This window comes from Elephantulus edwardii, unplaced genomic scaffold (genome assembly GCF_000299155.1).
Source record: "Elephantulus edwardii isolate Elephantulus edwardi_28Jun2011 unplaced genomic scaffold, EleEdw1.0 scaffold00270, whole genome shotgun sequence".
NCBI lineage: Eukaryota > Metazoa > Chordata > Mammalia > Macroscelidea > Macroscelididae > Elephantulus > Elephantulus edwardii.
In genome coordinates this window covers 2,683,487-2,700,164 of record NW_006400020.1, presented here as the reverse complement: position 1 = coordinate 2,700,164, position 16,678 = coordinate 2,683,487, and the positions used below count along the sequence as shown (strand labels likewise).

At 37.2% G+C, this 16,678-nt stretch overlaps 1 protein-coding gene across 1 annotated transcript in view; it reads left to right on the top strand.

The window, feature by feature from the left end:
• VPS13B (vacuolar protein sorting 13 homolog B (yeast)) overlaps positions 1–16,678 on the top strand; it is a 387,771-nt gene that overhangs the window by 77,054 nt on the left and 294,039 nt on the right. The window contains exons 13-14 of the mRNA XM_006900014.1: positions 11,296–11,465; positions 12,319–12,513. Coding sequence (XP_006900076.1) covers positions 11,296–11,465; positions 12,319–12,513 — 365 coding nt within the window. The remainder of the gene's footprint in view (positions 1–11,295; positions 11,466–12,318; positions 12,514–16,678) is intronic.

Genomic DNA, 16,678 nt, shown 5'->3' with positions numbered 1-16,678 from the left:
CTAGTTTATTCTTATTTTACACTAATAGAAACTCATACAGTAATAGATACAATACATCATGGTGGTGTTGGTGGTCTTTACCATTGAGTCGGAACTGATACATGGCTGACCCTCCAACGGGTTTTCACAGGCAGTTATTGCACAGGAGAAGATTGCCCAGCCTTCTTTCTTGGAGCAGCTGGCTGATTTGAACTGCATGCCTTTGGGATTGCAGCACAGATTTTTAACACCAGGCCACCAAAGCTCCATAATACATAATACATCATAGGTACAGTCATAATAACTGGCTTCTGGCTACACAGATGAGAGTAGTAGTTAAGGAACTTTTCATCCGTGATTTTAAAAGGAAAACAACATGACTTTCTGTTTTTCCTTCTGTCTGGCTAGAATGCAGAGCTGGACTCTGAGATGAAAGTTGTATGGTGAGAATGCCAGAGCAACAAGATTGAAAGAACCTAGATCTTCAGTACTGTGACTCTGAATCTCTCAGACTCAAATTCTATGAAAGAGAAGGAAGTTACTAGTTTATTTTTGTGGTTTATTTTTTAAACACTTTTGTTATTTTGATTTTTTTTAAACAGCTACCTAAATGTTATTGTTACATTACAGTAAACCAAAGGACAATCTATCTAACAGTACTGCATGCAGTGCTCAGTGCTTAATAAGTACACACATGTTCAGGCATTATTGGCGGCACCTTACTTGAATGCTTGTTTTAGGCCAGACACTATTGTTAATGCGAGGACAGTAGTGCAAGGAAGACATGCAAAACTCTGCCTTTATGAAGATTACGCATATATCCTAGTTGTTGTTATGTGCCATTGAGTTGCCTGCGACTCATGGTAACCCTATATACAATAGCCCTAAACCCTGCTTTATCCCCTGCCAATTTTACTGTCTCCTACACACCTATCCGCATTTCCCCAGTCACTGAATTAATCGACCTCATCGAGGGTCTTTCTCTCCTGTGCTGTCCCTCCGCTCTCCCAAGCATGACGTCCCTCTCCAAGGACTGATCCAGCCTTGCAACATGTCCAAATTATGTCTGATGAAGCTTCAGAATCCTTGCCTCCAAGAAGTAGCCTGGCTTCATCCTATCCAGGATGAACTTGTTTGTTCTCCTAGCAGTCCGTGGTATATTCATTACTCTTCTGTAGTACCACAGCTCAAAAGCATCAATTCTTCTATCATCCCTACCTATTGTCTAGCTTTCTGATGCATAGCAAGTAATTGCAAAGACCATGTCCTGTATCAGGTGTACCTTAGTCTCCAGACTGACATCGTTGCACTTTTGTTTCTGACAGCTGACTTTTCCAGTGCAGTTCATCTTTTAATTTCCTGGCTCCTGGTACCAAGAGTATATATCCTAGTAGTGTGGACAAAAAAGAAACATGTAAATAGATGATAGAATTTCAGATGCTGATAAGTACTTAGAGGGGAAAAAACTCCCCAAACAAACCACAAAACAAGTGATAAAGAGCGAGTTATTTTTGTTATAGAGATTAAAAGTAATGTTCGAAGATTTTTTTTTAGGTAGTCTGGCCATTAAATGATGTAAGGGAGTAAGCAGTTCAATTACCAGTGAAAAGAGGGATTTAAATAGTCATGCGCAGAAGATTTCAAGTGGAATGATCTTGACAGATTCTGGGAATAAAGCAAGGCTAGTATAGGTGAAGTATAGTAAGTGTTGGTTAAGTCAGTCAGGAATAAATCAGACCTTAAAGAACTAAATTGGATTTTATTCATTGTGATGGGAAATCATTAGAAGGCTTTGAGTCACAAAGTTATTAGCTTATTAATGTTAAAAAAATCAGAATTACTTATTCATTTAAAAAAATGCATACTTCTCTATACTCTTTTATGTGTACATGGTGTATTAAGTCCTCATTAATATAACTTGTGTACCTTCATGTGTCCACTGCTGTAGTCAAGAAACCAGATGGTTCTATTACACAGTTGTCTCTTGTTTCTCATTTATAAGCATGCCTACCTGCCTCCCACTCTCCTCACCCTGGGCCCTGGAAATATGTTTTCTGTGTCTAAAATACTGTAATTTAAAAATACTGTATAAATGTAATCGTTAAGTATTTGTCTATTTGAGCAAGTTAATACATATATAAATACGTGATGGGGGTGGTTTCTGTTGAATAATATTCTATGCTGAAGGTGTACTGTAGTTCATTTAACCATATGTCATTTGAAGGACATCTATTGATAACCAGTTTTTCACATCTTCACAGTATTTAGTATTGTCCCTGTTTTAAATTTAGCTAGATGTGTAATTTTACTAGCCATCTAAACTCCTATTTTGATTTTGACTAGTATTTCCACAGAGGCTTATAAGATTGAGCATTTTTTTCCTACAAAGAAGTTTTCTTCTTTCTTTTCTTTTTTGTAATTTTATAACATGTTATTTTATTTTTTTCTTATTGTGTATGGTCGAATCGGATCTGACTGGCACAGGAGGAGATTGCCCTTCCTTCTCAAGCAGAGCATCTGGTGGATTTGAACCAAGTGCCTTTGGGACTGCAGTGCAGATTCATGCCACTAGACCAACAGAGCTCCCTAATATTGAGCATTTTTTATAAACATATTTGTACCTATATATATTTTTTCTCCCACTTGTAATTGGATTGCTTTTCCTAATCATTTTGTCATATTTTATATTTTACAGTTAAGTCTTTGATGTGTTTTAGTGACTTGTGTGAGATGTGAGGTTTATCTGCCTGTGGAGTTTAGGGATGGTGAAGGAGACGAAGACCTTCAACCAGGTGGACTGACACAGTGACTGCAGCATTGGGCTCGTGTGTCAGAGATCATGAGGATGACATAGGATAGGTCAGGGTTCAGATCTGTTGTCCATAGGATCGCTATGAGGCGTACTTGACTCAGCAGCATTGAACATCATCTTTCCTCCATTAAATTACATTTGGCCCTTTGTCCAATATCATTTGAGCATATTTGTGTGGTTCTGTTTATGATTTGTCTGTTCTGTGTCTGTTAGATCTTTGATCTGCCCGTCTGCCAACAGTCTACTGACTTTATTCCTATAGCAGTCTGTTGTTGGGTGCTGTCAAGTTGATTTTACCTGCTAGCAACCTTCTGTGACAGAATAGAAGTGCCTCCTAGGGTTTCTGAGTGCTGTCTTTATGGGAACAGATTCCCAAGTCTTTCTTCTGCAGACGTGCTGGGTGTGCCCTCTCTATCCCAGTCTTTTGATTAGTAGTTGAGTGCTTAACTGGTGTGCCACCAGGCGTCCTTTTAGCTATAAAAGTAAACTTTTAGAGAAATTACTAATTTTGATATTGCTTGGATTTTATTAGAATATTACATTAGTGTTGTGCTGTTAGGTGCCCCTGAGTTGACTGTGATTCATAGAGACCCTGTGGAAAACAGGTCTTAATCTTACCCGTCCTTGCACTCCACCATGGGCTTAGTGTTAAGGTCACTATCTCAGTCCTTCTTGATGAGATTCCCCGCCCTTTCCTAGCATAATGTTTTCCCAAGGACTGGCCCCTCCTGACAATATGCCCCAAATACGTGAGATGATGTTTCACTGCCTCTGAGGAACAACCTGGTTGCACTTCCTTCAAGACAGTCTCGCTTGTTCCTTTTGCAGTCCATGGGATTTGATTAGGACTCAGGACTCATTGGCAGCACCACAATTCAAAGGCAGTGATTCTTCTTCTATCATCTTTATTCATTGTCCAACTTTCAGATGCATATGAAGCAATTGAAAATACTATGAGTTGGATTGTTGTTGTTGTTGATTGCCTTAGAGTAGAGCATGACTCACAGCGACCCTATGAACAAAAGGCTTGAAGTTCCTCTACAACTATTGACATTTATTAAAGTTCATAGGGTTTTTGGAGGTATGTTATTTAGGAAGTGGATATAGGTTGGATTAGGTACACCTTATTCTTTAATTTGACATTATTGCTCTTCCATACTCTGATTGGTCCTTGACAGCAGATTTTTATCAATGCAACATGTTTTTTGACTGCTACTACCATGGGTGTTGATTATTGATTCAAGTAAAATGAAATCATTGACAACATCAACTTTATCTCTGTTTATCATGATGCTGCTTATTGATTTAGTATTGAGGATTTATATTTTTTGATCTTGATAAATCTCTCTTTCTAATGGATCATTAGTTTCCCTGTTCTCCTATGAACAGTGACTTAATTTGGTTTTCTCCTATAAAAGAACAAAGGGGTGAGGGAGAGACTAGATTTACTGAGAGCTCTGGAGGCATGCTCCCTAGATAGTTACACTGCTAACCCAAAGGCTGCACCTCTCTGCCAGTTTGAATCCATCTGTTTGTCTCTCTGTGGGAGAAAGATGGACAGTCTTTTCTTATGCAGTTTACAGACTGGAAACTTAATGGAGGATCAGCTTTGAATAAATTCTGACTTGATTGCAGTAAATTTGGGCTTTAGAGTGCTCATGAATTTGTTTTAGACCCACATTTCTTTTATCTTGTTATTCTGTCAATTTCTGGCATATATTCTACTTTATCTACATGGTCATTGTTGGCTTACCATTACCATGTTTAATTTTAATCAATAGGCAGAGAGACGTTGAGGATATGGTAGATGTACTGTTTCATTTAGAAGAGTTGGCACTGCCATCGATGGACCAACATTTAGTGACATGTCCTGCATCTGGCTGTAAAAGAGGATGTAAAATGTAGTCTCTAGAAGGAGGTCTGATATTTATCTTAAATGCGGAGATTTTATTGCCAAAAGGAAGAAAGGAAGAATAATTACTGCAAAGCAGTAACCAGTCTCTGCCACAATGAACTTAAACTGTGTATTTTAGGAGAAGGATAAAGAACAGTATGAAATGCATTAATCTTTACATGGTGTACTTCATCATCTAAAAAATGTGATATATAGAAAGAAACTGCTGGCTCACTTCAGTTTAATAGAAGACAGGCTTCATTCACATTGATGGTAGGTAGTGTGCAAACTTAAAACAGTGCAAGCTGAAATTATAGAAAACTATTTTAATAATCATTGTGAAGGATTATGTTTGTTAAACACCCTTTAGAGATTTTGGCCAAAACATTAAAAAAAGTTTTAATTGTCAATTACAGATATGTAGATAAAGGAAAACAGTAAAAGGGATAGTAAAGAGAATTAACTTTTATTTTTTTGTAAAACTCACTAAGGTTAGTTTTTATGGTGCTTGCCATTTTCTTGTAAAACTTACAAAAAAGGAAACCTGTTTGCTTTGGCAAAATGTCATACTATTTCTTTTCTGGGTCATCATCCAGTACGTAATCCTTTGTACTTCAATGTCATAAGAACACTGAGGGATTATTTAATGTGAAATCTTTAATAATGTTACTTTCTTATGTAATAATGACCACTTTTCTTATTTCTAAGTTAACTTTCACCAAGTTGTTCTGTTTACAGTACAATATGTGTCTGTATACAGTGTTTTTTAAGTATGTAAATATTTATGAAAATATATAATATCTCCAGTGTAGTTTTATGAATTTCACATACTTAACCACTGCCATGTAACTTGACTTTTTAAGAAATAGGACAATACCAGATTTTAGACATCCTTTTGTGCCTCCTTTTATTTTCTGCCCAGACTCCAAAGGCAGTTTACTTTAAACATCATAGAACTGATTTAATTTGGATTAATTTTAAATTCATTTTGAGGAAATCCCAGGAAGCTTACTTTGTGTTTGGCATTAATACACAGTTTTAGAGGGTCATTTATACTTTTGCCTATAGTTTGTGGAGCATTTATTTTCATTGCTACATAGTGTCCATTTGTGTGACTATATCATAATTTATTTTTCTATTCTCCTATTGAGTGCTGACTGTCTTAATTTCTTAGGGTTGCTGTAACAATGTAGTAGAAAATGTGTGGTATGAAACAATAGAAGTCTCACAGTTCTGGAGGCTAGAAGTCTGAAAGCCAGGTACCCTTTGAAGGTTCTTGAATGGAATCCTTTCTTGTCTATTTACCCAGTGCTGGTGGTCCTTAGCATTACTCTTAACTTCTGCCTCCTCCTTTACACGGCTGTCTTCCTTTTGTTTTTCTGTTCCCAAATTTCTTTTTCCTTGTAAGAATAATAGTCATTATAATGCCACTTTCAAAACCAATAGGAGCTAGGACTTGGGTATACTGTTTTGGAGGGCACAGTTGAACTCACAAACAATAGTTGAGTTTTAACTAATTAAGATATTTATGCAACAGACATTCAGGTGCATATGTTTTGGTAAATAAAAAAAAAAATATGTGTTAATTTTTACTGTTGTTGTTGTGCTTCCATTGCGTTGAGCACGACTCATAGCAACTCTATGAACAAAAGGCCTGAAGCCTTTCTATAATTATCATCGTTTCTTCAAGTTCATAGAGTTTTAAGAGTCCTGTGATTTAGGAAGTGGATGCCACTTCTGCTTCCAGACCTGCCTTAAGCTGGGAGTTCCACCAAACACTCCACCATGGGCAGCCACTATGGCATTTGACCCCCAATAACACAACGTTCAACATCATGACAAACCTAGATTACCTCAGTGCAGCAAAATGACAGAGGAGTACTGTACAGTTTAAAAGAATATTCCTTCAAAATAAAATAATACTAGACCCTTGGACCCAACTAACTTTTAAATCCAAGGGATGTGCGTATGTGTGTGTGTATGAACAAAAGGCCTGAAGCCTTTCTATATCTATCGTCATTTCTCCAAGTTCCTAAAGTTTTCCAGAGGAATGTAGTTTAGGAAGTGAATGGAATGTCACTCCTACTTCCAAACTTGATTTTTTACTGAGATAATTTAAAAATAGTTTTTCCAAGGTTTTGTACCATTTGCATTCAGAACAGTAGTGTAAGAGAGTTTTAATAATTCTGCTACTGAGTTAAACTTGTAAAATTTTACAATTCATGAGCTGAGAATGATTTTTACATTTTTTAAAATTATTGGTGAAACCTAGTTTTGTGATAAGAAAATTATATGAAATTGAACTTTCAGTTTTTATAATTTTACACATTTCTGATTTTGACATTTTATGAGAGTGTAACCGTTCTCATTGATTTATGTGTTGTATGTCCCTGATTGCTTTTGTGCTAAAGTAGTACATGTTAAGTAATTGTGACAGACTATATGGCATACAAAGCCTAAGTTAATTCTTATATTACTTTTTATGGGAAAAACTCTGCCAAGTCCTACTCTACATATTGAACAACTCTTAGCATGTTCAGTTTGCTCTAGTCTTTTTTTGTCCATTTTCTTACTGAGTGGTTTGTCTATTATTTAGTGGTCTTTATTTATTTTTTTTAATATCCTATATATTTGTCCTTTGTTAGAGTAACTGCCTAGCTGCTGATTTATTGCAAATATTTTGTCCTGGTTGGTGACCTTTCTTTTCACATTTATCAGTAGTATTTTTATAAAAATATTCTCCTTTTAAAAAAAGTGAGGTTAGGAATTTCTTAGAAATATTTTCAAAGTCAAAATACTAGTAAAATTTTTGTAACAAAGTCATCTTATGCACCTTCCAAAGAAGTGTAATTTTATGAATTAAATATAAAACAATATAAGCAGAATGCTTTGAGTGAGAAGAGATGAAACTGGAGCCAAATATCAGTTCATCCTGAAGATGACCGTAAACATTTACCTGACGTCATTTACCAGTGAGAATCTAAGTTGACAGGTCATGCTCACTTGGACCAGTGTCTCTAGTTGGAGCTGAAAAGATCGAACAGTTGTGCTTAGGGGTTTCCTGTTGTCAGTTTATGGGCATGGTATTCCTGGTCTATTGCCTTAAAGAATGTGAAACTCCCAAGTGAAGCTAAAATGGGAACACACTTAGAATTTCAATATAGTATAAATGGGGTTTAATGTAAAAAAGTCAAAGTTATTGTTGCCAATTCAGAGCTGACTCTAGCAAGTTTTCAGAGTCTGTAAATCACACGGAAGGAGATGGTCCAGATTTCTCCTGTAGAGCAGCGGGTGAATTCAAACTACCAGAGAGGCATGGCCTTTCTACTAGCAGCACAGCCGAGCTGTGCCATTAAAGCTCCTGATTAAAAGAATGAGTTTTGATAAAATAGTTCTGGTGGACACATTAATGGAAGAAAAGTTTTAGGGACAATTTAAAGTTTGTACAGTGGTTCAAGGAGACAGTGCATGTATGCAGAGCAGATTATCCGAGAGGCTGGGCTCTATGAGGAGAATTGTGGCATCAGGATTGGTGGAAGATCTATTAACAATCTGCGTTATGCAGATGACACAACCCTGCTTGCTGAAACTGAGGAGGACCTCATACACTTGCTGCGAAGGGTCAAGGACTGCAGCCTTCAGTATGGACTAAGGCTCAATGTCAAGAAGACAAAGATTCTCGCCACTGGACCAATTAGCAGCGTCAGGATGGATGACGAAGAGATTGAGAGTGTTCACAGCTTCAGTTTGCTCAGCTCCACAGTCAACACTCTTCGTACCAGCAGTCAGGAAATCAAAAAGTGTATCGCGATGGGAAAGTCTGCTGTTAGGGACCTCTCAAAGGTATTCAGGAGCAACGGTGTCTCTCTGGAGACTAAGGTGCACCTGATACAGGCCATGGTATTTGCAATCGCTTGTTATGCATCAGAGGGTTGGACAGTGACTAGGGAGGACAGAAGGAGAGTGGATGCTTTTGAGCTATGGTGCTGGAGAAGGGTACTGAATGTACCCTGGACTGCCAGGAAAACAAACAGATTCATCTTGGAGAGGATTAAACCAAGCTACTCCTTGGAGGCAAGGATTCTGGGGCTTCGTCTGACATACTTTGGACATGTTGCCAGGAGGGACGGGTCCTTGGAGAGGGACATCACGCTTGGGAGGGTGGAGGGACAGCGCAGGAGGGGAAGACCCTCTATGAGATGGATTGATTCAGTGACTGGGGTAATCGGGATGGGTGTGTCAGAGGCGGTGTGGTTGGCGCAGGATAGAGCAGGGTTTAGGGCTGTTGTGCATAGGGTCGCTATGAGTCGGAAACGACTCGATGGCACATAACAACAACAAACAACAGTGGTTCAAGAAGTATTTTTATGAAAACTATGATGGAAAGGACTATGACCTTTAGCTACCAGGTAAGGTAAAGAAACTGTACTGGGTCCTTCCCTTGTTGCTCTAGCTCTAATAAACTGAGGAAACCTATCAGCACTAGCAGTGCTGTTCCACACAGGCCCATTTCAAAGAGGCTATTGTGTATTTTATGCCTGGCTCGAAAATGGTGAGAAAGAATCTTGATGTGGGAGTGGGGACGAGGAAACAGTTGCATTAATGCAGCAGGCCAGTGTAGAGAAGCTAATCATCAAAGATTTGGAGAAGAGCACTCTCTACTTTTGAAAGCTAAGAAATGTTGCATTAATTTTCCTGGAAAATGAGGGAAAAGTGCTCCTGTATTGCAGTGGATTGGGAACACTATGCCGCAGATTAAGGCTTTTTGGTACTTGAGGAAGGGGCTTTTGGGAAGAAGAGAGTATTGACAACTTGGATCGTGATTTCTTTTCCTAAATATAAAGTACCCCTTCTTAAAGTACACTTTCTAAAAGACTCCATTTTTATAAGTTCAAGTTGGAAACTTTGACTTTATAACACAACAGTGTAAACATCTAGTTCGATCACCAAGAGAACACACCATGTGGTTATTGGAGAAGGTGGCAGTAGACAAAGTAGACTGACTCAAATTTAAGCTAATGTGAAATCTTGATAAGGACCATTTAATAGATAAATGCCTTCATGTTTAATAGTGTGTTTTTGTATTTAAAAATCCAGAGTATAATATGAAAGATTTTGTGTGCTTGACATTGTTTGGGACGAGCAAGCCAAAGATCTTGGGACCTTTGCTATTACCTGTGGTTGTTAGACCTTGTTAGGCTCTTTGAAACCTTGGAGGTCAAGACGTTGGACCAGTAGGACAGTTTAAGAGTTGTATGGTAAAGCCACTTGGTATCACTGACAAATTGTTGTTGTTAGATGCCTTCAAGTTGCTTGCAAGTTGTGGTGTCCCTGTGAACAAAAGATCTGAATTTGGCTTTATCCTGCGCCATCGTCACTATCTCTGTCTTACTAAAGACCGTTGTGATAATCACTGTGCCAGTCTGTTTCGTTGAGGGTCTTCCTTTCTTTTGCTGACCCTCTGCCTTTCCCAGCATTGATGTCTTCCTTCAAGAACTGATGAATTAGATCTTTGATTAAAAAAAAAAAATAGAGACATTGTTGTCTGGATGACTAGAGACTGTATTTGAACCTTGAGATGTTTAGGTTGAAAAATTTGATTTTCAGTGAGCATTTTCCATTATGAATTTCCTAATCTCCTTCTTCCCTAGTTTCTATGTATTATGTATTTTTTTTTAAAGCAAGATATGCCTAGTTTTTCAGTCTAACAGCTACTTGTGATGACTTGCCCATGTTATGGCGTTTGAATGAGGACAGTGTTCCATTTTACTGCCTTTGCAACTTACATTTAATATTTTCTCCTCTTTATTTTCCTTATATACTGGGAATTCTTCTTTGTTGACTTATTAAAATTTTCTGCTTGGAGAACAGTACAGCTGATGGTTGATGCTACTGTAAATTCTTTGTGGACTTCTGGCAGAGGAGTCAACAGTGAAGGGCAGCATTGCTTTGAAATCTGCAAGGCTTTTGTGTTTGTAGTACCTGCTGCCCACATTGCTCCCCCATGTTATTAAAATACTCTTGTCAGTTCTGTCAGATTCCACTTAGTCAATTTTCTATTCGGAGAGAGCATTTGTTAGTGAGTTACTAAATGTTATTCTGAAAATACAGTACCTTCTGCCTGATATAATCATGAATGTTTAAAATATTTCATTCCTTTACTCTTTAGTTTTAGCTTTACCCAAAGCCTATTTAGGCCCTTTGTTTGTCAGTGTACTGTACAATGTATGTTATCCACTACAGAAATTGTTCAGCCTCTTACTTGTTTGTTTGTGTTTGATTGATTTGTTTGTGGTAGTAGCTTCTCCTAAAGGTGTGTGTAGTGTATGGAGAACAGATATTTTAAAATAATATCGTTCTAAGTGTAATTCAGAGGGAAACAGATTCCATAATTAACAATGTCCTTCCCTCTCGTAAAAGAAAGGAAATAAAACTATAAGTAATTAGCCATTGCTCAAAGGAAAAAATCCCTCAATAACCAAACATTGTATTACAACTGTTAAAACGTTGAAAAGAAAAATAGAATTTCACCTTGAGTTGTCAAAATTAATTAATGTTTGAATTATTTTAAGTTATTAAAAATGACTTTTTATTACATTTTTATTTTCAGAGACGAAGGATGATAATGAAACAACACTGAATCCTGAAGAAGTGTCATCTCTGGAGCAATATATTCCTACTCGACTTACAACTGTGACTCTCCTCAAATGTACCTGCACAATCTTCATGGCAGAATTCAATTTGCTAGGCCATTTACTACCTGCCATTATGGGAGAAAAGGTACCTTTTGAGATTCACACTTGGGTTTTTTTCTTATGTGTACTATTAGTTGTTCATTAAATACTGTAAGAGCCTGATTACTAAGTAAAGCAGTATCTGCTTGTGTAGTTACCTTAACATGATGAAGTAAAAGCAGTTTAACGATAGTAATGGCACAGGATAGGACAGGGTTCAGATCTGTTGTTCATAGTTATGAGTTGTACTCGACTCTACAGCCCTTAACAACAACAATTCTTATAAAATAATTCTATGTCTATCTAGAATTCTTTTTAAAAATAAGCACAAATGTGGAGTATATAAAGAAACATTGCAGAGTATAAGCCCAGAGGTCAGAATATTTACTATGATACCTTAGATAATTACATTATAGTTTTTAGACTACCTTTCCGGAAACAAGAAGCCTGGATAGTTTAGGACTAAGTTTATATTGGCAACAAAAGTAAGATCAGTAATGATCCAGCTTCCCATATCCATTTTTCTAAAGCATTAAACCACCAAAACAAAAGGGTTCAGGTAACGTGTGTGTGTGTGTGTGTGTGTGTGTGTGTGTGTGTGTGTAGGGAGGTAAGTGAAAATGGTGTTTTAGCAACTCTTAAGCCACCTTGCTTTTAGAAAATTAAGAATATTAGAAGCACTTAGTGCAGAAGACCTAATTGGAACCTTGTAAGGACAAAATTGAAAGATTAGTCCATTCAAGACAATCTTCAATCCATAGAACCAAGATGATCTGCTCATATTCTCTCTGATCAGGAAAAGAAAAATTAACCATTTTAAAGCAAGATAACATAATTTAGAGGATATTGTACTCTAATCACTGGTCTACTCCTGAAATATAAGCACTTTTATTTTACAGAATTTGAGTAACTTCACAAATACCACAAACTTCCAGCCTCTTCGACCTTTGCCGTCCATTCAGATAATGGTGGATAAAATTAACCTGGAGCATTCTGTTCCGATGTATGCTGAGCAGCTGGTGCACGTGGTGAGCAGCCTTACTCAGCCTTCTGATAATTTGCTTCATTATTGCTATGCACACTGCTATCTTAAGGTAAGAAGAGTGAAGTTCTTAAAAAAACCTAGTATCTGGTGAGCTTTGGGAGTTACAAACAAGTTTCTTCTTAAAGTTGTAACTCTATAGAAATAGATGATATTTAAGATGAAGTTGAAGATAAAATTTAAATAAGATTTTAAGTAGCTTTATCATTCCAGTACAGTAAAAGTGCACTGACTTTAAAGAGAAATCTTCAATTTTGTACATGGAGTAAGTTGGTATTTGCAAGTAAATGGTAATTATAGCTTGAAAATTTTGTATGTGGTTTCTATTTTGTTATTATTTTTAGTGTGAAAAAGCGACTTTAATATGAACATCTTAGAAAGCTTGTGATTTCTCTGAAGAGGACTTTTAAATGAGGTGTGATGTTTTATAACTCACATTGCTGTAAAGGTGGAACTGATTCAGAGGTGATCCTTCAGTGGGCTTTTGGAGGCTATACATCGCACAGAAAGAGATTGCCCATCTTTCTCCACAGAGCTCCTGGTGAAGTCCAACCCTCATTGGCTGCTCTGCATTGGAGTTAGTGCAGTGCTCTTTGGTCTACACTCAAATGTTAGCCTTTGATGTTTTATAACAAGAATTGATTTTACATACTGTCATACTAACAAATCCATCTTAATTTATTGGTACATGGTGGGGGAGTCTTTTTTATTACATTAAATCAAGTGATGTAGAGAGGGAGCTCTGGTGGCCTAGTGGTAAGACTCTGCACTTCAATCCTGAAGGCTTGTAGTTCAAATCCACTAGCTGCTCCGTGGGAGAAGGATGGGCAGTCTCCTCTCATGCGATTAACTGCCTCTGAGAACTGTGGGGGGTCAGTTGGTGGGTCAATTCTGACTCGATGGTACACAGGAACAGCAATAACAACATGCATTAAAAAATTGGTCAAGATCTATCTCTTGGTTTTTGTTTGTTTTTCTAAAATAATATTAAATTATAAAAACAGTGTGATTTATGTGGGGCAACTGTGCCTGACCATTACTAACTGTACAAAGGGGAAGAATCTCCCTCCAAAATGTTCATAGCTCAAAACTGATTGCTATGAGGTCAAGCATGCCTCTCCACTCTTAGCAATTCCTTGTAATCAGTTATAACACCACCTGTCCCTTCCAGGGCTCTTGTTACTGTGCTGTTTAGTCCATAATCCTTTGCAATGATCACACAGAACTCACATATCTTACTTACGATTATGGGGTCTATTAGGGAAATTAACAGGCTATGTAATTCAGCTTTCAAAAAGGATAGGGTTTTCAGCAACACAGATGTTAACATGGGTTCTTGGTGGTGTTTGACCTTCAGCTTTATGGCTTTAGGCTGGTTTTATAAAACTCACATCTTTTACTTTTCTCTTTCTCATTGCTGTCTTTTGAGAACTGACTCAAATCTGACCCTTTGGTGGGTTTTCTGAGGCTGTGTAAATCACATGGACAGATGATTACCATTCTTTCTCCTGCATAGCAGTTGGTGGATTTGAAACACTTGCCTTTGGGTTGACAATGCAGCTGCCTACCTCCTAGGCCACTGGATCTCCCTAATTCTCTCATAGTCTTGCCCATTATGACATTTCCTTCCTAGTCCTTCAGTAGGCTTGGACAGCGGTGTTTGACACTAGCTGTGGCTCTATCAGGTGACAGATGCTTTTTAGCTTTGTCTCATAGCAGTCTCTGGTTTGTACCTGCTGCTGCGCTTGTCTAAGTCCTGATCTGACTTGCCAGGAATCTCTGGCTCAAAGGAACACCTACAGTACTGACGCTTCTTTCTTACTGGTAGTGAGATTGCCATTTTATGCCTCTAAATATGCTCAATTAAAGCCTAATGGGATCGCAAGACTTACCAGTCTCCTCAGTAGGCTTTGTACCTTGTTTGTGTGTTCCTGCCCCAAAGGGAAGTGAAATGGTATAGGAAAGAGCAGTTTCAGACTTGTTGTTTATAGGATCACTGTAAGTCGTAGTGACTCAAGAGTACTTAACAACAGCCCCAAACGTGCTAATCATCTCATCTTCACGTTGGCATAGTCCCACTCAGTCATATGGCAGTAGTCAAGCATAATGGTTAGGAAAACCATTTTGAACTGCACCAAAAATGTCTCTGGTAGTATAATCCATACAGAATTATGCAGCTGACTCAAAGAACACACATCTCTGGAGGTTCTAATTCACCAGACTCTCCTGTGTGATTTATAGACTCCAAAATGCATATTAGGGTCAGGTATGAGTCACTCCCAACGTGATGGTAATGAGATGAGGATAAAATGGACTACAAAAGTGAGCCTTTTGCGGGGTGGGTAGAGAAAATAGTGCAACAATGAATGAATGGAAACCCAAAATCTCTGTAAATGTTCATTAAAATTAATAAAATTTAATAAAAAAAGTGAGCCTTTTTAGTACAGCTGCATATGAAAAGATAGATACAAATGTTTAAAGAGGATTAATTTTAGACAATATACTAATTTTTCCAAGGTATCCTACTTGTATAGGGTTTATTCATTTAGGCAGTATTAAGTTCTTTCCATAATACAGATATTCAGAATTAAAGATGAATAAGGCATTTGGTAAATGTTCACCAAAGCTATCAATCACTAATGCAATCATCAGGCTGATATAAGAATTGCTGGCATAATAGTTCCCCCCCCTTGTGTTTATTAATATATTAAAATCCCATCTTTGTTTTTACTAGAATAGTTATGTTTTGTTATACCTTGAGTCTAGTGATCTTTCCATGTTTTGTTTGATCTTGATCATTGGTATAACTGTTCCTTATAAATTGTTAAGTTGCATGATCCAGCACGGAAGATGCTTGATAAACTTTTCTTTAATATTATGAATACTTGATACTTTTAAAAAGAAAACGTCGAGTATCCAGTCTTTCATTGCATTTTCTATGCTTATATAGACCTATATCACTGTCACTAACGGCTGCCATAGACTGCTACTGTATAGTTGATTCCCATTCATCAGGTTTCCTAGTCTCTAAGTTTTTAAGAGAGAAGATTAGTATGGACTAGCAAGGAGATTTGAATTGCTGACCTTTCAGTTAGCATCATGACACATTTCCTACTTATGCCATCAGAGCCTTTTTAATAATTTTCAAGATTTGGTGACAGTTTTGTTTTATGACTGTTTTGACTTGTTAAAAAGCTTGTGTTACGTAGGATGATTTTAATACTCTTTGAGAAAATTTTCAGGGCTTAATTTTCAGTATTGTAGTGTTACATTTCAGGAGAGGATTTAAAAATTTATTTCATGTATTTTTGACATTTCAGAACCTAAATACTTTTAAATTAAGTGCTCAAGCAGATGCTGTAGTTTTAATTTTGTATACTTAAGTTAGACTATTTGGACTCTGTGATTAAATGGTGTATGGTTTTAACCTCATGTAATGACATTGATGAAATAAGGAAGTTAGCATGGATGGATGGAGAAACCATGCAGATGAAGCATTCTTATGCCTTACCAAACTCTCTTTATTTATATGACAAATCCGTTCTTTGAAAATGTATGCCATTGAGTAGCTAAGATACTATAAGTCATCTGAAATTTAAAACATATGTAGAAAGTAAGTTTTGAGAAAGAACCCTTAAATTAAAAAATAATGTATAAATTTAACGTCTTTTTATTCACGAAGATCAGCTATGAGATAAAAAGTTATAGTGGAATAAAAACTCTTTCAGTCCTTTGCGTCTGATAAATTTTTATCTCAGATAAGCAGCATTCATTGGTGATTTTGAGATTTCATATACAGCTGATGTGTATTTAAATGGAAAATTTCATTTTGGAGAGTACTTAGGCAAGATAAAAGGAGCGCTGTTATATAGTGCATTATGTGTTGGGTTGTTATTTGAAAGGTCAGAGGTTCAAATCTACCAGCTGCTCCAAAGGAGAAAGAAGAACAGTTTCCTTGTGTGAGGATTTAAAACCTTGGAAACCCTGTGGAGTGTCACCATGAGTTGGCATGGTCTCCCTGGCAGGATGTGGTTTGGTTTGGCAACATGAAGCACAATAGAGATTGTAAGGATGGCAAGGAATTGGGCACAGTCTCTCTGTATTCTACATTAGCTGGTTGTGAATTAGAGCTGATTGGAGGACACAACAACATTGACTTTGGTTTTGATTTGTAGTTCCATACACTGTGGATTTTACCACCAGAATTCCCCAACAGT